Source organism: Carlito syrichta, unplaced genomic scaffold (genome assembly GCF_000164805.1).
Source record: "Carlito syrichta isolate Samal-C Ts95f unplaced genomic scaffold, Tarsius_syrichta-2.0.1 Scaffold308324, whole genome shotgun sequence".
NCBI classification, from domain to species: domain Eukaryota; kingdom Metazoa; phylum Chordata; class Mammalia; order Primates; family Tarsiidae; genus Carlito; species Carlito syrichta.
In genome coordinates, this window is record NW_007252420.1 from 143802 (window position 1) to 157144 (window position 13343).

The 13343-nt window shown below is 34.2% G+C and overlaps 1 protein-coding gene across 1 annotated transcript in view; it reads right to left on the reverse strand.

The window, feature by feature from the left end:
* Positions 1-13343, reverse strand: part of NAV3 (neuron navigator 3) — a 157651-nt gene that overhangs the window by 80006 nt on the left and 64302 nt on the right. Inside the window, exons 8-9 of the mRNA XM_021716218.1 lie at positions 10351-10511; positions 3220-3408 (exon numbers count right to left, since the gene is read on the reverse strand). Coding sequence (XP_021571893.1) covers positions 3220-3408; positions 10351-10511 — 350 coding nt within the window. The remainder of the gene's footprint in view (positions 1-3219; positions 3409-10350; positions 10512-13343) is intronic.

The window sequence follows — 13343 nt, forward strand, 5'->3', positions numbered from 1 at the left end:
ATATATCTGACAAAAGTTTAACATCTAGGATCTACAAGGAACTCAAAAGTGCCAAAAAGAAAAAAACAGACAGCCCATTACAAAGCAGGCAAAAGATATAAATGGACACTTCTCAAAATAAGACAAACGAAAAAATGCTCAACCTCACCAGTCATCAAATAAATACAAATTAAAACTATACTGAGATACTGCCTAACTCCAGTCAGGATGGCCATCATCAATAACAAAAAACAACAGATGTTGGAGAGGATGTAGGAAAAAGGAAGAACTACAATGTTGATGGGAGTACAACCTCTGTGGAAAACAGTTTGGCGATTCCTAAAAGAGCTAAAAAGCGACCTCTATACAACCCCACAGTCCCCCTACTGGGAGTATACCCAGAGGAACTCAAATCACTCTATGAAAAGGATACCTACACATGTATGTTTATTGCAGCATTATCCACAATAGCAAAAACATGGAACCAATCGTGCTGCCCATCAAAAGAGGACTGGATTTTAAAAATGTGATACATATACACGCTGGAATATTATGCAGCCATATAAAAGGACAAAATTATGAATTTCACAGCAACTTGGATGGACTTAGGGTCTGTAATTCTGAGTGATCTCTCACAGAAACAAATAACTGAGTACCACATCTTCTCACTCATAAGTGAACTTGAACAATTGTCATAATACTATAAGAAAGGAATTGGCAGTAGTAGGAAACAGCCGGAGTGGGGGGAGGGGGCACACCTCATCAACAAGGGTATCTGCATAATGAACATTCATATACTTAACCCTGAATTATACCACACATCTTCAAAATAAAATAAAAAGAAAGATATAATTTAAAAGATAACTACAGTAGAATATAATAAATGCTATTGAGATTCATGTGGTGGGTACTACATGAACATATGGGAGGTGCTTATAACTTTGACCAGAGAAGACTGGAAATACTGTACTAGGTTAGTGGCAGCATGAATGGATGCAAGGGGATGAATCTCGGAGTGACCAAGAAGAACCTCTTTAAAACCGAGTACATAGATGTGGTCAAGAGGGGAATGAAGAACAACTCCCAGATTTCTAATTTGGGCACATCTATGAGATGTGCAAAATGTTGATATTTGAGTCAATTATCTTTTAAAGAAAGCACTTCTTTCCATCCTACTAACACCTTTATAAACTAAAGTATTAGCCTGATGTGCCGGAAGGCAGGTAGACAACAAATCAGGTGATCTCATTTTCGTTCTTTTTCTATGAACTTACAGCACGTGGTTCACTTTCTACATCTGTTGGTGTGCGTGAGCACTGGGCAGGATATCAATAAAATCCCTCCAATCTAGTTCAATAAGTCTTGAGTCTAGATTTATAATTGTTCAATATTCAATGCCTGGGCATAAAAAAACCCCATCTTGCTCACTCAGGCTGACTTTCAGCAGTTCAGATAATTTAATCCTTATACAGGGAAGGCCAGAATTTCCCAGCATATAAACATTGTTCTATTTTTAAATGCCACACTCCAGAAAGCTCTCTGTATGCTAAACAAATTATTTTTAAAGCATTTTCAGAGGCCTATCTGTGAAGAGAGTAACTGAACCATTTCAGAAAAGCAGTGATCTTACATTTCAGATTGGTTATGTTTTATCTATCTACGCTGCAGAAATCAGCTGACTCACAGGATATCATTCAATATCTGTTACAGAGAACTTAGTGGTTTGCTTAATAGCACAAAAAGTAGTGACAAGCATATTCTACTGATTTAGTGACAGCAAATTAAATTTACAGTGTAGACCGGAAAAACATGAGTCAGTTTGTATCGCTGCCTAAATTTTTAATCAGAAGGTGAAAAGGGGAAAGAGAAAGGAACAGAGCTATTCTTTATTCTCATTTCATCTTTATGACAAACCTATTGTTTGTTACAGATGAGGAACCTAGGATGAATAAAGTCAAGAAACTTGCCCAAGTTCATACACAAATAAATGAATGGCAGAGTCTAAAACCCTGATAAGATTCCACGACTGGAAGTTTTTTTCTTTTATTCATGATTATTAAGGGCTAGGATAGTATGGTTGATTTCATGTTTGGTTTCATTCTTTTTTGAATATGATTATTTAATCTTCACAATCCTTTTTTAACGTTTATATAATTTTACCCTTTCATTCCCTCTCCCTTACCTTCCATATCTTTTGGTTTTATTTTTATCAGTTTGTTTCTGTTTTATTTTAAATTTCAATTCCTTTGGGGAATACAAATAGTTTTTGGTCTGGGCTTTAGGAGTACCCACCACTCTCACCTGTGCACTGTACCCTAAGGGTGAGATTTACTTCCATCCCCCTTCTGAGTCTCCAGTATCCATTATACCATTCTCCATGTCTTTGCACATCCTTAGTTTAGCTCCCACTTATAAGTGAGAATATGCAGTGTCTGCTTTTCTGTTAGTTTACTTAGGATGATGTTCTCCAATTCCATTCGAATAAATTTTTATGTTTAGTTTCAGTTTATCCTTAGCTGACATGCTTTATAATATGCATGCCACAAGATTCCTTTATGGAAACTTTAAAAAATTCATTCAATAACAATCTCTCAAATTCTTGCAAGCAAATTTGACATTTGAAGTTTTATGATTTAGAAGAATATGTACACTCGAACATTAGTTAAGCTTTCTGAGGTTTTCAAATAATTTTATTTAAAGTATTCCCATAGAATTATACAACTATAAAGACATTTTTAGGTCAGGTGAGAATTTGATTGTCATTGGACAAATAAATATGACTTACAAAGCAAAAAGTAGGTACAATATGAATTCTAAAATGTCATGATATAAAACAAACACTAAAGGGTGTTTCTGTGAACAAAAAGTGTGACTATTATAGTTTTTCTGATTCGTGTATCTTTATGACTCTTTACTGAGGAATCAAACAAAACATTTGCTCTGACGTTTGATGTACCTGGGCAATACTTTCTAAATTTATATATATTTCTGTATGAGAACATTGAATTTACTTTAAACTGCTATATAGTCAAGTATTAATCTAGACAAACCTTGGCATATTTTCAAATGCCTAAAGAAACAGAACATAATACAGAATCAAACTTCTTCAATTTCCGGGTTCCCAAATGAGAATTATACTTACTGATTTCCTCATCAGGAATACTAGTGAAGTGAGTGATACAATGGTTTCCCACTCAGAGTTAAATGAAGTAACTTTATCTTTATTTTCCCCATGCCTACCTTCTTCCATGCTGTCTCTGAATGATCCGGAATGACTGATGGCACGTGGCCTTTCCTCCAGAGAAGTGGCACTCCCGCAGAGCTGGGAGTCATCATAGAGATCGAAAGAAGAGTCTTGAGCTGGGATGCTATTGGAGCGCATCATGCTGGACCCAGGAAGGTTAAATTGAGAAAGATTTGTTGGGCTCACTGAAAAACAAAGCACATACAGCCTATTACGCTAGGACTTGAATGATTAAAAGAGAAGGTTGATAGAAAGTGAGAACATGATCCCAATTCTTGTGGAAACATAAATGTGCAAGAGGGTCTCTGTTTAAGGTAGGCCAAGAGTCTGCATATGAAACGTTCAATACCAGTTCCTGTGGAGCTCCTCCTTTCCTCTGGAACTTTCGTGGCAAGTATTATGTCAATTTCTAAAGCAACAGTAAGCAAAGCCAACAAGTCACCTCTACTGTTCTTGCTAGAAATATAACAAGATGGTATTTTTTACTGCCTGTTATAAAGAAAAGATTGCTTCTCCAGAGTCTGTAGTTTTATTTTTTAAAGGATAATCATCACTCTAATGGGAAAAGCAAAATTGAAAAGAAAGGAAAATATAAAAATCTCTAAATTTTTCAAGATCCTTTGTCAAGCCTTTATCTTTTTTTTATCAAGAGCTACTTCCTGGGAAATACTTTCAGTCATGTGGAATTCCTAACTGATGGAAGTTTATGGTTAGAACCATCATTATTATCAAAGTCAGATTATAAAGAGGAAGAGGAAAAACTTCCTTTAATAAAATGTAATATACATGGTATCTGTAGCCCATCATAAAATTAATTGCATAAAATATTTTTCTACTGTGTTTAAGAAATGCCACAATGAGACTGTCAAAAGTCACAAACCATGTATTTCCAAACAAGTATTTTAAGTCTATAAGTTGAAATAAGAATTTATTTATCTACCTAATGCCAAACATTTCTAATGACATTTAACTTTTTTAGGTCAATTAGTAATCATCAATTAGAAAAAGATTTTGTTGTTTGTACAGTCGCATTAGGAAACAATATAATTTTGAAATTCATAATAAAAGCAGAGCAGAAAAATCTAAAAAGATGTTTATTGTAAATGCTCATATCTAAGAAAAGCAAGTTTGCTACTGATGTATGAGGAAGCAAGCAGGAACCTCTCAAGATGTAAAAGGAACTGCTGAGTAGTTCTTTGAGATATGAATGTCCTGGGATTAGAAATAGTCTGATATCATCTCAGACTACTCTGTTTTTTTTCTTTTCCACAGACATAATACTTAATATAATTACTGGCTCTCGAAACAATTTAAAATAGGAAAGTTATACCTTGAAGTAACTGAAGGGAAGTATTTCCTATTTACAAGGTACTGTGCTTGGCATTTTACCCATATTAATTGATTTAATACTCAGAACAACCCTCTGATAGGAGCTAGTTATGGATTGAAGAAAAAGAAAAAACAGGACTAAGAATCACATGTAAGAAATATAATGAAAAAGAAATAAAGTATAGATTTGCAAAGTGCATAATCAATTGGGAGAAGAGAAGAAAAGATGGAAAGAAGGATCAAAGAAAAAGAAGCAGGAAGAGAGAGCAAGAGTCACGTGACAGGATCTGCTCTATTTCAGGCACATTCCTTTAGCCCATAGCAGCCATTAGTCTCAGTTTGGTCCAATAAGTAAAAGCCAGTACTTACAATGCAGAACATTCAAGACTTAAATGTCTATGTTTAGGGTGGCTAGACTGGAATAAATCATCCTATTCTAGGTTCACTATATTAATTAATTCTTGTTTAATTGAATAAAGTATTCAGCACTTTTGCACATGTATTATTTTAAGATACATATCTAGAAGCTAAAAGGACATTTAATCCACTATTTAGCTTTGCAGAATTCTTACCAGAATGATTGCACAGATGCCCAAATGAAGTGTCCTTCTATAATTTCAAAACATAACTCTGTTTTGTTTTGTTTTTTTGAGTTGGAGTCTCACTCGGTCACCCAGGTTGCAGTGCAGTGGCACCTCACGACTACTGCACCTCGACCTGCTGAGCTCAAGCTATCCTTCCGCCTCAGCCTTCCAAGTAGCTGGAACTACAGGCATGGGCAGCCACATCTGGCTAATTTTTTGATTTATTGTGGAGACAAGGTCTCACCAAGTTGCCCGGGATTATCTCAAACCCTTGGACTCAGGCAATCCTCTCACCTCAGCCTCCCAAAGTGCTGGAATTACAGGCTTGAGCCACCACACCCAACCCAACACTTAACTCTTTCAAGATGAAACATTAATAAGAATTAGGGTACGTTTTTAAAGGGAATAGTTTGTATTTACACTTTTGATAGGTTCTTCATTGGAAATATACCCAACTACTTAAGAATGTTCCATTAAGTTATATCTATGATAGGTCTTCTTTTTGGGTGCTCTAATCAAATTTTTTAAAAAATGACATAGGTTCTGATTTCAAGAGTGGTCACTAGGGAGGATAACTGAAAAAATTGAAAAGTTAGTATCTAAAATAGACCAAGAAAAGCCATATGATAGAAGATAAATGTAACATAGAGAATTTCTATAAGAAACAAATTGGTAAAGAGCTTCTACTGGTAATTTTACTTTCCATCCTTTTTAGGCAAATATTCTGATCTCTACCCTTCAGTTTGTTCATGAATTAAAAAACAATTGCAGAATAAATGGCCTCTAAGATCCATTTAAAGCTACGAGAGACATGAGAATTTCTAAATAGAAGATAAATAGATAAGTTAATCTATCAGGGAAAAGAGGGCTTCTGACCTTGTCTTAAATTGTATTTGCATAGCAAAGCCACTGTTTTTACATTTATTTGTGGCAATTTGGGGAGAACAGAATCTGATAGAAATGTGGACTGGGTTTTTAAATACCTCCAAGTCACTCTGTACTTTTATGTCTATAGCGAGACATTAACTAGTGAGTGTAGGATATTGTTTTAAATAAGAAGAGTTGCCCTATGGAATCTAACCCTGACATATTTTGTGGAAACTGGTTATATTACTAGAAGTATCTGGTGAAGATTCAGAAAAATTTTTTATTTGATCTTTTAAAAAAAGAATGTCAAAAGTGTGTTATTTTTATATCCAAGTAGTTTCTGCCATTAATGAATTTAGAAAAGAAGCTAGAGATGTCATTCAAATCTACATAACAGAAGAGTGATTGAACCAGCTGTCTGTGTGAGAGGTATCTTCCAACTGTGAGATGCTATGCTTCCATGAGTATAGAAGAAAAGATTCATTCTCAATAGGTTGAAGGGTGCATACAGAGACTGAGTAGAAGGGGACTCAAGATAGAGGGGTACTTGAGAGCAAAAGCATAGAAACTGCTCTTATACAAAGGTGTTTAGCCATCACTGTATGTATGCAAAAGGTTCCACTTAATATCCAGAAGTAGGATGTGCCAGGTTGATATTAATCTTGTGTTTAACCCTTGTGGTGAGGTGAACAATGAATCTGTGCAATTGTTACCACTCATGGGGACATGGCAACGAGTCTCTGCAGGCTATGAGATACCTCACGAGAACTGTGGCCAATAGTAAATAAAGTTTTATTCAAAGACTTATTTTTCTATAAATTACATATTCATATTATTTCCTGAAAGGGATTGGCTTATATTACAGCTAGCATGTTGGGAATTACAAACAAACTATAGTTTACGTTGGCACTAGCTCACAGTTGTCTACTGAAAATGACATAATTGTAGTGATCTAATGTAAATTTCTAATGTTTATTATATGCATTTTTACAGTAATATTTGTAAAACTTTTACATATTAGCACATTTTTAATAGGTAGAAATAAGGAATAGATAAAGAAAACATGGATACTGCAACTCTTGAATGTTATGTTCCTTACTGATCATTCAGAAAAGATAATGATCAAATTGAAAACAGGTGATGTCTAAAGACAAATATAGGATAATGTTACCCATATTTGAGTTAAGTAATTACATTTCACATACTTTTAAAATTTAATAATAAAGTCACTTAAATTCGTTATTATATTTTAATTGGGCCCACTGTCTCACCCAATAAATATAAGTTTAGGTAATCTTCAAATGCAATTAAAACTCTAAAAATTATTTTCCTGTTTTGAAAATTAGTCATTTTCTTCCATTATAAAATAACACAGCATAGCAATCTCAGAATGCCTGATTAGAAGCCTCTTATGCTCATACAATCTGGGTAGGTACATGAGAATGTGTTGACATGGATAGGGCAGTCTTCTTTATACTCCCCATGCATGAAAATGTTGAGACATAGGAGTTCAGACACTAAGATCAGTTTGAAATCTACTGCAATTATCTAGAGTTCAAAAGCTTCAGCAAGAACAATGCCACTAAAAAAGAAAGATAGATGTATGAGCTATTTTGAAGATAACGTCATGGGGTTTTATCTATTTAAAATGTACAGTATGAAGGAGTAAATCGTATAGTTTCAAGTAAGACTATTATACTGAGTCCTGCCGTGGAGTAGAGAGAAGGGTGATAGGTGAAATTGAATGAAAAATATAAGAAAAGAGCTAGACTTTGATTCGAGGTGGCTAAGTAGTCTAGCATGCTGATAGGATTTGAGTTTTAATACTCAAAAAGATCTCAGAGAGAAAGATATGAGGGGAGACTGGAATTATTTTTTGGAGGGTGCATTTCTTGTAATACACTAGGTAAGTGTTCTAGGAACTCATTGCCATCACTGTACCAGCTAGTGTTGTGTGTCACGATTTGAGGAAGACACATCCCGAGTTGTGGCAAACAGATCACTGGTTCTTTCATCCTGTCAATGCACCTGCCCACATCACACTGAGTGTTCAGCAGTTTTTGACCCAAACTGCAAGATCCCTATGCCTTCTCTCTCTATTTGCCTGACCTCACCCCGAGCAACTTTCTTTTTGTTTCCCTGGATAAAAAAAGTTCTCAAATGAAAATATGTTGCCCACGTGTAAGAGGTGAAACAAAAAATAGCAGAAACACTTAAGAGGCATAAAAATCGACAAGCTCAAAAACTGTTTTGAGCAGTGGAAAGAACGACTTGATAGTTGTATTCTATCAAACAGAAAGTCCTCTGAAGGTGACTGAAGTGTAAACATGCAAGAGTAAATACACAATTTTTTAATAAATGAATTCTGGGGTTTTTTTTTTTTTGGTTCCCCCTCATTAATATTGATTTGAGAGATAAGAATTAAAATTGTGACTGAGAACATAGAAAATATGTTTAGGTTAAAAAAAACTCTAAAAAAAAAAAAACTTGGAAAACACATCAATATAAGGAGCAGATGGAGGATGAATGGCATTGCCCAGGTTTTACACTTAATGCCTGGGACAATTATTAATAGAGTCTCTTTCACTCTCAAAAGTGACCTTGATTGTACAATAAATGACATAGCCATGTTAAGATGAGCAACCCTGGGAGCAAGAATTGCAGTTGAAGAGGCATAAAGAGACTCAAGAGGGTAGTGTCACTGAAGTCAAGACCTGTCTAATGCCGCTGAAAGATCTTTGGTATAAAGGACAATGGACTAAGTGGGGAACCTACATCCTAGAAAAGTAAACTTGACTTTTGAGACTCCTAGTTTCCATAGCAATGAAATGTAAGGGCTATATTTGATCAGTGGTTTCCAAATTCAAGTCATCAGAACATTAGTGGACCAGAGAGGTGCTTTGTTATCAGTAAAATTATAATTCCTATTTCATTTATTAATTATGCTTCAACTCTGAAATCAAATACATTCTGAAGTGTGCTATATAACCATTGTTTTTTAACAGAATGTGGTCATGAACATGTTGGCTTCAGCTGCCATGTTAACTATAATTTACACAACCCTTGGATACAACTTATCATTCCACAAATATTTGACATTCTTGGGAAATGAGTCCTTGATTCAAATGTCATAGTTCTGTACTCATCTTTCAGAAATCTAAGCTGTGGATCTCTTTCACATAAAATAGTGTGGTTACTGTCTTGTGAATTACTTTTTGGAGGGTGCATCCCTTGTAATACACTAGGTAAGTGTTCTAGGAACTCATTGACATCAGTGTACCAGCTAGTGTTGTTGTGTGTCACGATTTGAGGAAGACACATCCTGAGTTGTGGCAAACAGATCATTGGTTCTTTCACCCTGGCAATGCACCTACCCACACCACACTGAGTGTTCAGCAGTTTTTGACCCAAACTGCAAGATCCCCATGCCCTCTCTTCCTATTCACCTGACCTCACCCCAAGCAACTTTTTTTTAATTATTGAAAATATGAACCCTCTGTGGGTATATTATTAGAATTTTTTTCCAAGTGAAAAGAGAAAAAATAATGAGACTACTTTTACGTGACTTTTAGAAGAGAAATCTATTTTCAAAGTCATTGGATCTATTAAATGATAACTGACATGTTTACATTCCTTTCATTTTTTGTCATTCTTCCCCTGTGTTTTTATAACATTTATGCAAATGATTTCATATTTCATGCAAATGATGCTAAGCACAAAGTAACCCAATGACTAATATGGTAATTTATTTTTCATTGTATCTAGCCTAAAATGTTCACAATGTATTGTTCTAACAGAAATTCTTACATGCATTTTAAGGAGAGTTTTAACATTAACAATGTTAAGAAAAGGTTATCTTGGAATCATGCAATCACATTTTGTTCCTAATTATTTTCATTTTCTAAAAAAAATTAATATTGTTACAAGGATGTTTTAACATTATAAACAAAAAAATTAAGTTGTTTCATTGCTTTTTAAAGACTATTCTAAGACCAAATGGAAAGAACTCAGGGCTGGAAGTCAGATGTCCTGATATTGATTACTGCCTCTGTCCCTTACTAATGGTGAGACTTTTTCAAGTCAAATGACCTCTCTGAGCATCTGGATCCTAGACTGTAAAAAAAAAAACCACAGGATTAACCTATGTTAATCATTTGTCAAGAGCAGTAAATATCGTAAGTTTGAAAATTATTCTGTAAACAGTAAATAACCATAGAAATAAAAGGTACTGTTATGATGTCTTTATCTCCCCTTTAATTGAAAAGGTTTTATGGAGAAATACTAGAACTCTTGTGAGGGTGGATGATGAGAGGAACAAAGCATAATCAATGTTTTAGAATATTTTACCCAGGTTGGAAAAGTGGTATTTTCCAGTTGCAGAAGATGACATGGCAGAAGGGGAGACCAGAGGCGACTGGTTGCCAGTGTCCTGTAGCCCTCCAGTAGAATGAGAACGCAACCACTCTTTACCCTCTTCTTGGTTGGCCTGCCGAGATGATGGGGTATATCTGCAAAACAGCACAGCTAAGACACTTAAAGCACATCTATAAGGGCAAGGCAATACAAGGACAGGAAAACAATTGAGAGGAGTTTACTATTCAGAATGAACAACAATCTCAAACAGATTGAATATAATTATAATTGCTCAGTTCTTCCAGATGATCTTTATACCATCTGTTTGAATCTCATAGGAAAAATAAATAAATAAAGGAATTTGAGAAGAAAATTATGCTTCTGTGAGATATGCAGTTGAAAATCATAAGTAATGAGCAGACAGCCAAGTTAACTACAAAGAACTCAAAAGCAAAGTGCCAGTATGGATGTAAAGAGGGTGAAGACATGGACCACATAAATGGCAGACAGTGGCAGGCCATAGCCAAGGTAAGGAGTGATGGTTACAGTAAGACACAGGAAATGGAACACAAACTTTTAAAAAAATTTTTTAAGGAAAACAGTTCGTTGGTTAAAATGCTACTTGACAATTATGGCTGGATTTAAAAAAAAAGAGGAAGAAATGTGCACACTTTATTGGAAAATAAATTTCTGGAACAATATATTGAATGGAATAATTGCCAGCTGTTTGTGACTGCTAACAAATTGGAGAGAAAAAGAATAATGGAGAAAAACCTGGTTTGGCCATTACTCAGTGTTTCTCTAAAGTAAATTGTTAGCACCAAATAGCAACCAACATATCATATGCATATGGTGTTATACCTCTTAGTAGTTTATTCTGTAACCCTCCTCAGATAAAAGTACATAGTAAAGGAAGGCCATAAAATCATTTTTATCATGGACTGAATAATTATTTTGAGATTACTAAATGATATTAGATTAAATTGGTTTTAACTCAATCTGAGAGCTACCAGTATCCCTGAAAAATATAAAATAAAACTATTTTGAGTTTTTATCAAAAGGATTCTATAAAAATCATACCTTAATTACAGTATTTATTCTATGGTGATGAAAATGTGTTTTTCTTTGATTCAAAGTAGAGCATCCTTCAACCTTTCAACATTAACTGGCCACATCTGTAGACTATATATATAGGGTTTTGAGGTTTTGCAAGCATATGCCTCCAAGATGCAAAAGCTAGGGAGGTTAATTTTATTTTAATCTGTAGATGTGATTTCTGCATTCTACCTAGTTTGCTGCCCCCCAAAAAGCAATGCCTGAGACAAAAAGTGTAATCTTCAAAATACTGGTATTCTTAGTGGAATTTATTTGAATCACAACCTCAAACTCTACTAACATCTCTAACTGAGACCTTTCTCACCAACTCTTCAGATCAGAGAAAACATCAAGATTAAAAGTGATTGTATCCTCAGCTTCAGGTACTACATTGCAAACAAACAAAGAAGGAGGAAAAGAGACAGCACACAAAATTTACATAACAACAGAGAGAGGCAGCAATTGTGCTGAGAGAAATATATACCTTAGTCCCTTTTTGGGTAGTGTATTTCTGTCAAGCTGCATGCTGTTAAAACAAAGAAAACCCCTAAGGACATAATGTAAACAAAACTTCCAAATTATACATCCAACAAAAAATGGTTCTCTGAACTACAAAAAGTAACTTTGCTGCAACACATATATAATGCTTAACTCATTGGAAAAGGCCAACAAGGGTTGAAAGGTGTTCATGGCTATAACATATGCTGATTTCCTCTCTAACCCAGTAGCATTTAATGATAATTTAGTGATAGGATTAATGGAAAATAGATTAAATCTTGTTAGTATATTTCCCCTATGGACTCTATTTATTTAATGCTATGGTAGTTTCCCCTTTCCTCTGCAGCTGATTAGACTTTTGCTATGATTTCACATACAGAAAATTCCTGAAGGTAGAAATGAGATCTACCTTCTGGCTACTAGAGTGACAGGTTACAATAAACAGAGAACGTAAAAAACACTGTTTAATACATATCTTTTGTCTTTAATTTTTAAATAAAAATAAAGGCATATTTATCCCCCATTTATATATAAGAAGAAATATAATATAATGAATATTTGCTTAAAATCTAATATTTCAAGCATAATTTATGTAAATATTTTAATAAAAATAAGCTACACTATCTTTTAGAAATTACAAATTAGGCATTTAAAAGGTTATGAATGTTATCATCTGTATTTTAAAGAATTCTCAATCAGTAATAAGAGGGAAGAAAATATGTGTCTAAAGAAAATGGCTTTTCAAAAAAATAGAGAAAGAAGATATCAACATCTAAATGGGACAAGTCTAAGGATTTCTGTGATAATCTCTGACATGTGGATAAGCAAATGGTAAAATTAACTTGATTTTCAGAATTACAGTTCTTTTCCTTTAGAATCTCAAATGATCAAAATTAAATATACAGAATATGCATAATGGGGATGATATAACATGAATGCAAGCACACTGACAAATTTTAATCACTCAAAAGCAAAACTAAAATGTTTTCCTTATGTGTACTCCATTATTTAGCACTGTGATAGAAAGTATCCAGAGGCTTTATATAGCCCTAATTTGATGGGGAATGTCCATACAAGATAATTGTTATATTATATAGTGGCCAGATCTAGTATATATCTTGACTGTGGAATTTTTCTTTGTAGAACAGAGCAACAAACAAACAAAAGAAATCATATTGAACAAATATGAGAAAACTCCAAATATGAACTACATGTGCTAAAGCATTATCTGGTAATAAGCCACCTTAAAGATAATGTATTTCAAGTGTACAAATTAAAGTTTAATGCTGCAGAGAATACTTTAAATAGGAATTATTTTGCCAATGTTATCCAGTTGTATAAAAGATTATATATTTATATGATGCAGAGCAATTTAATGAAAAAAATCAGAACAA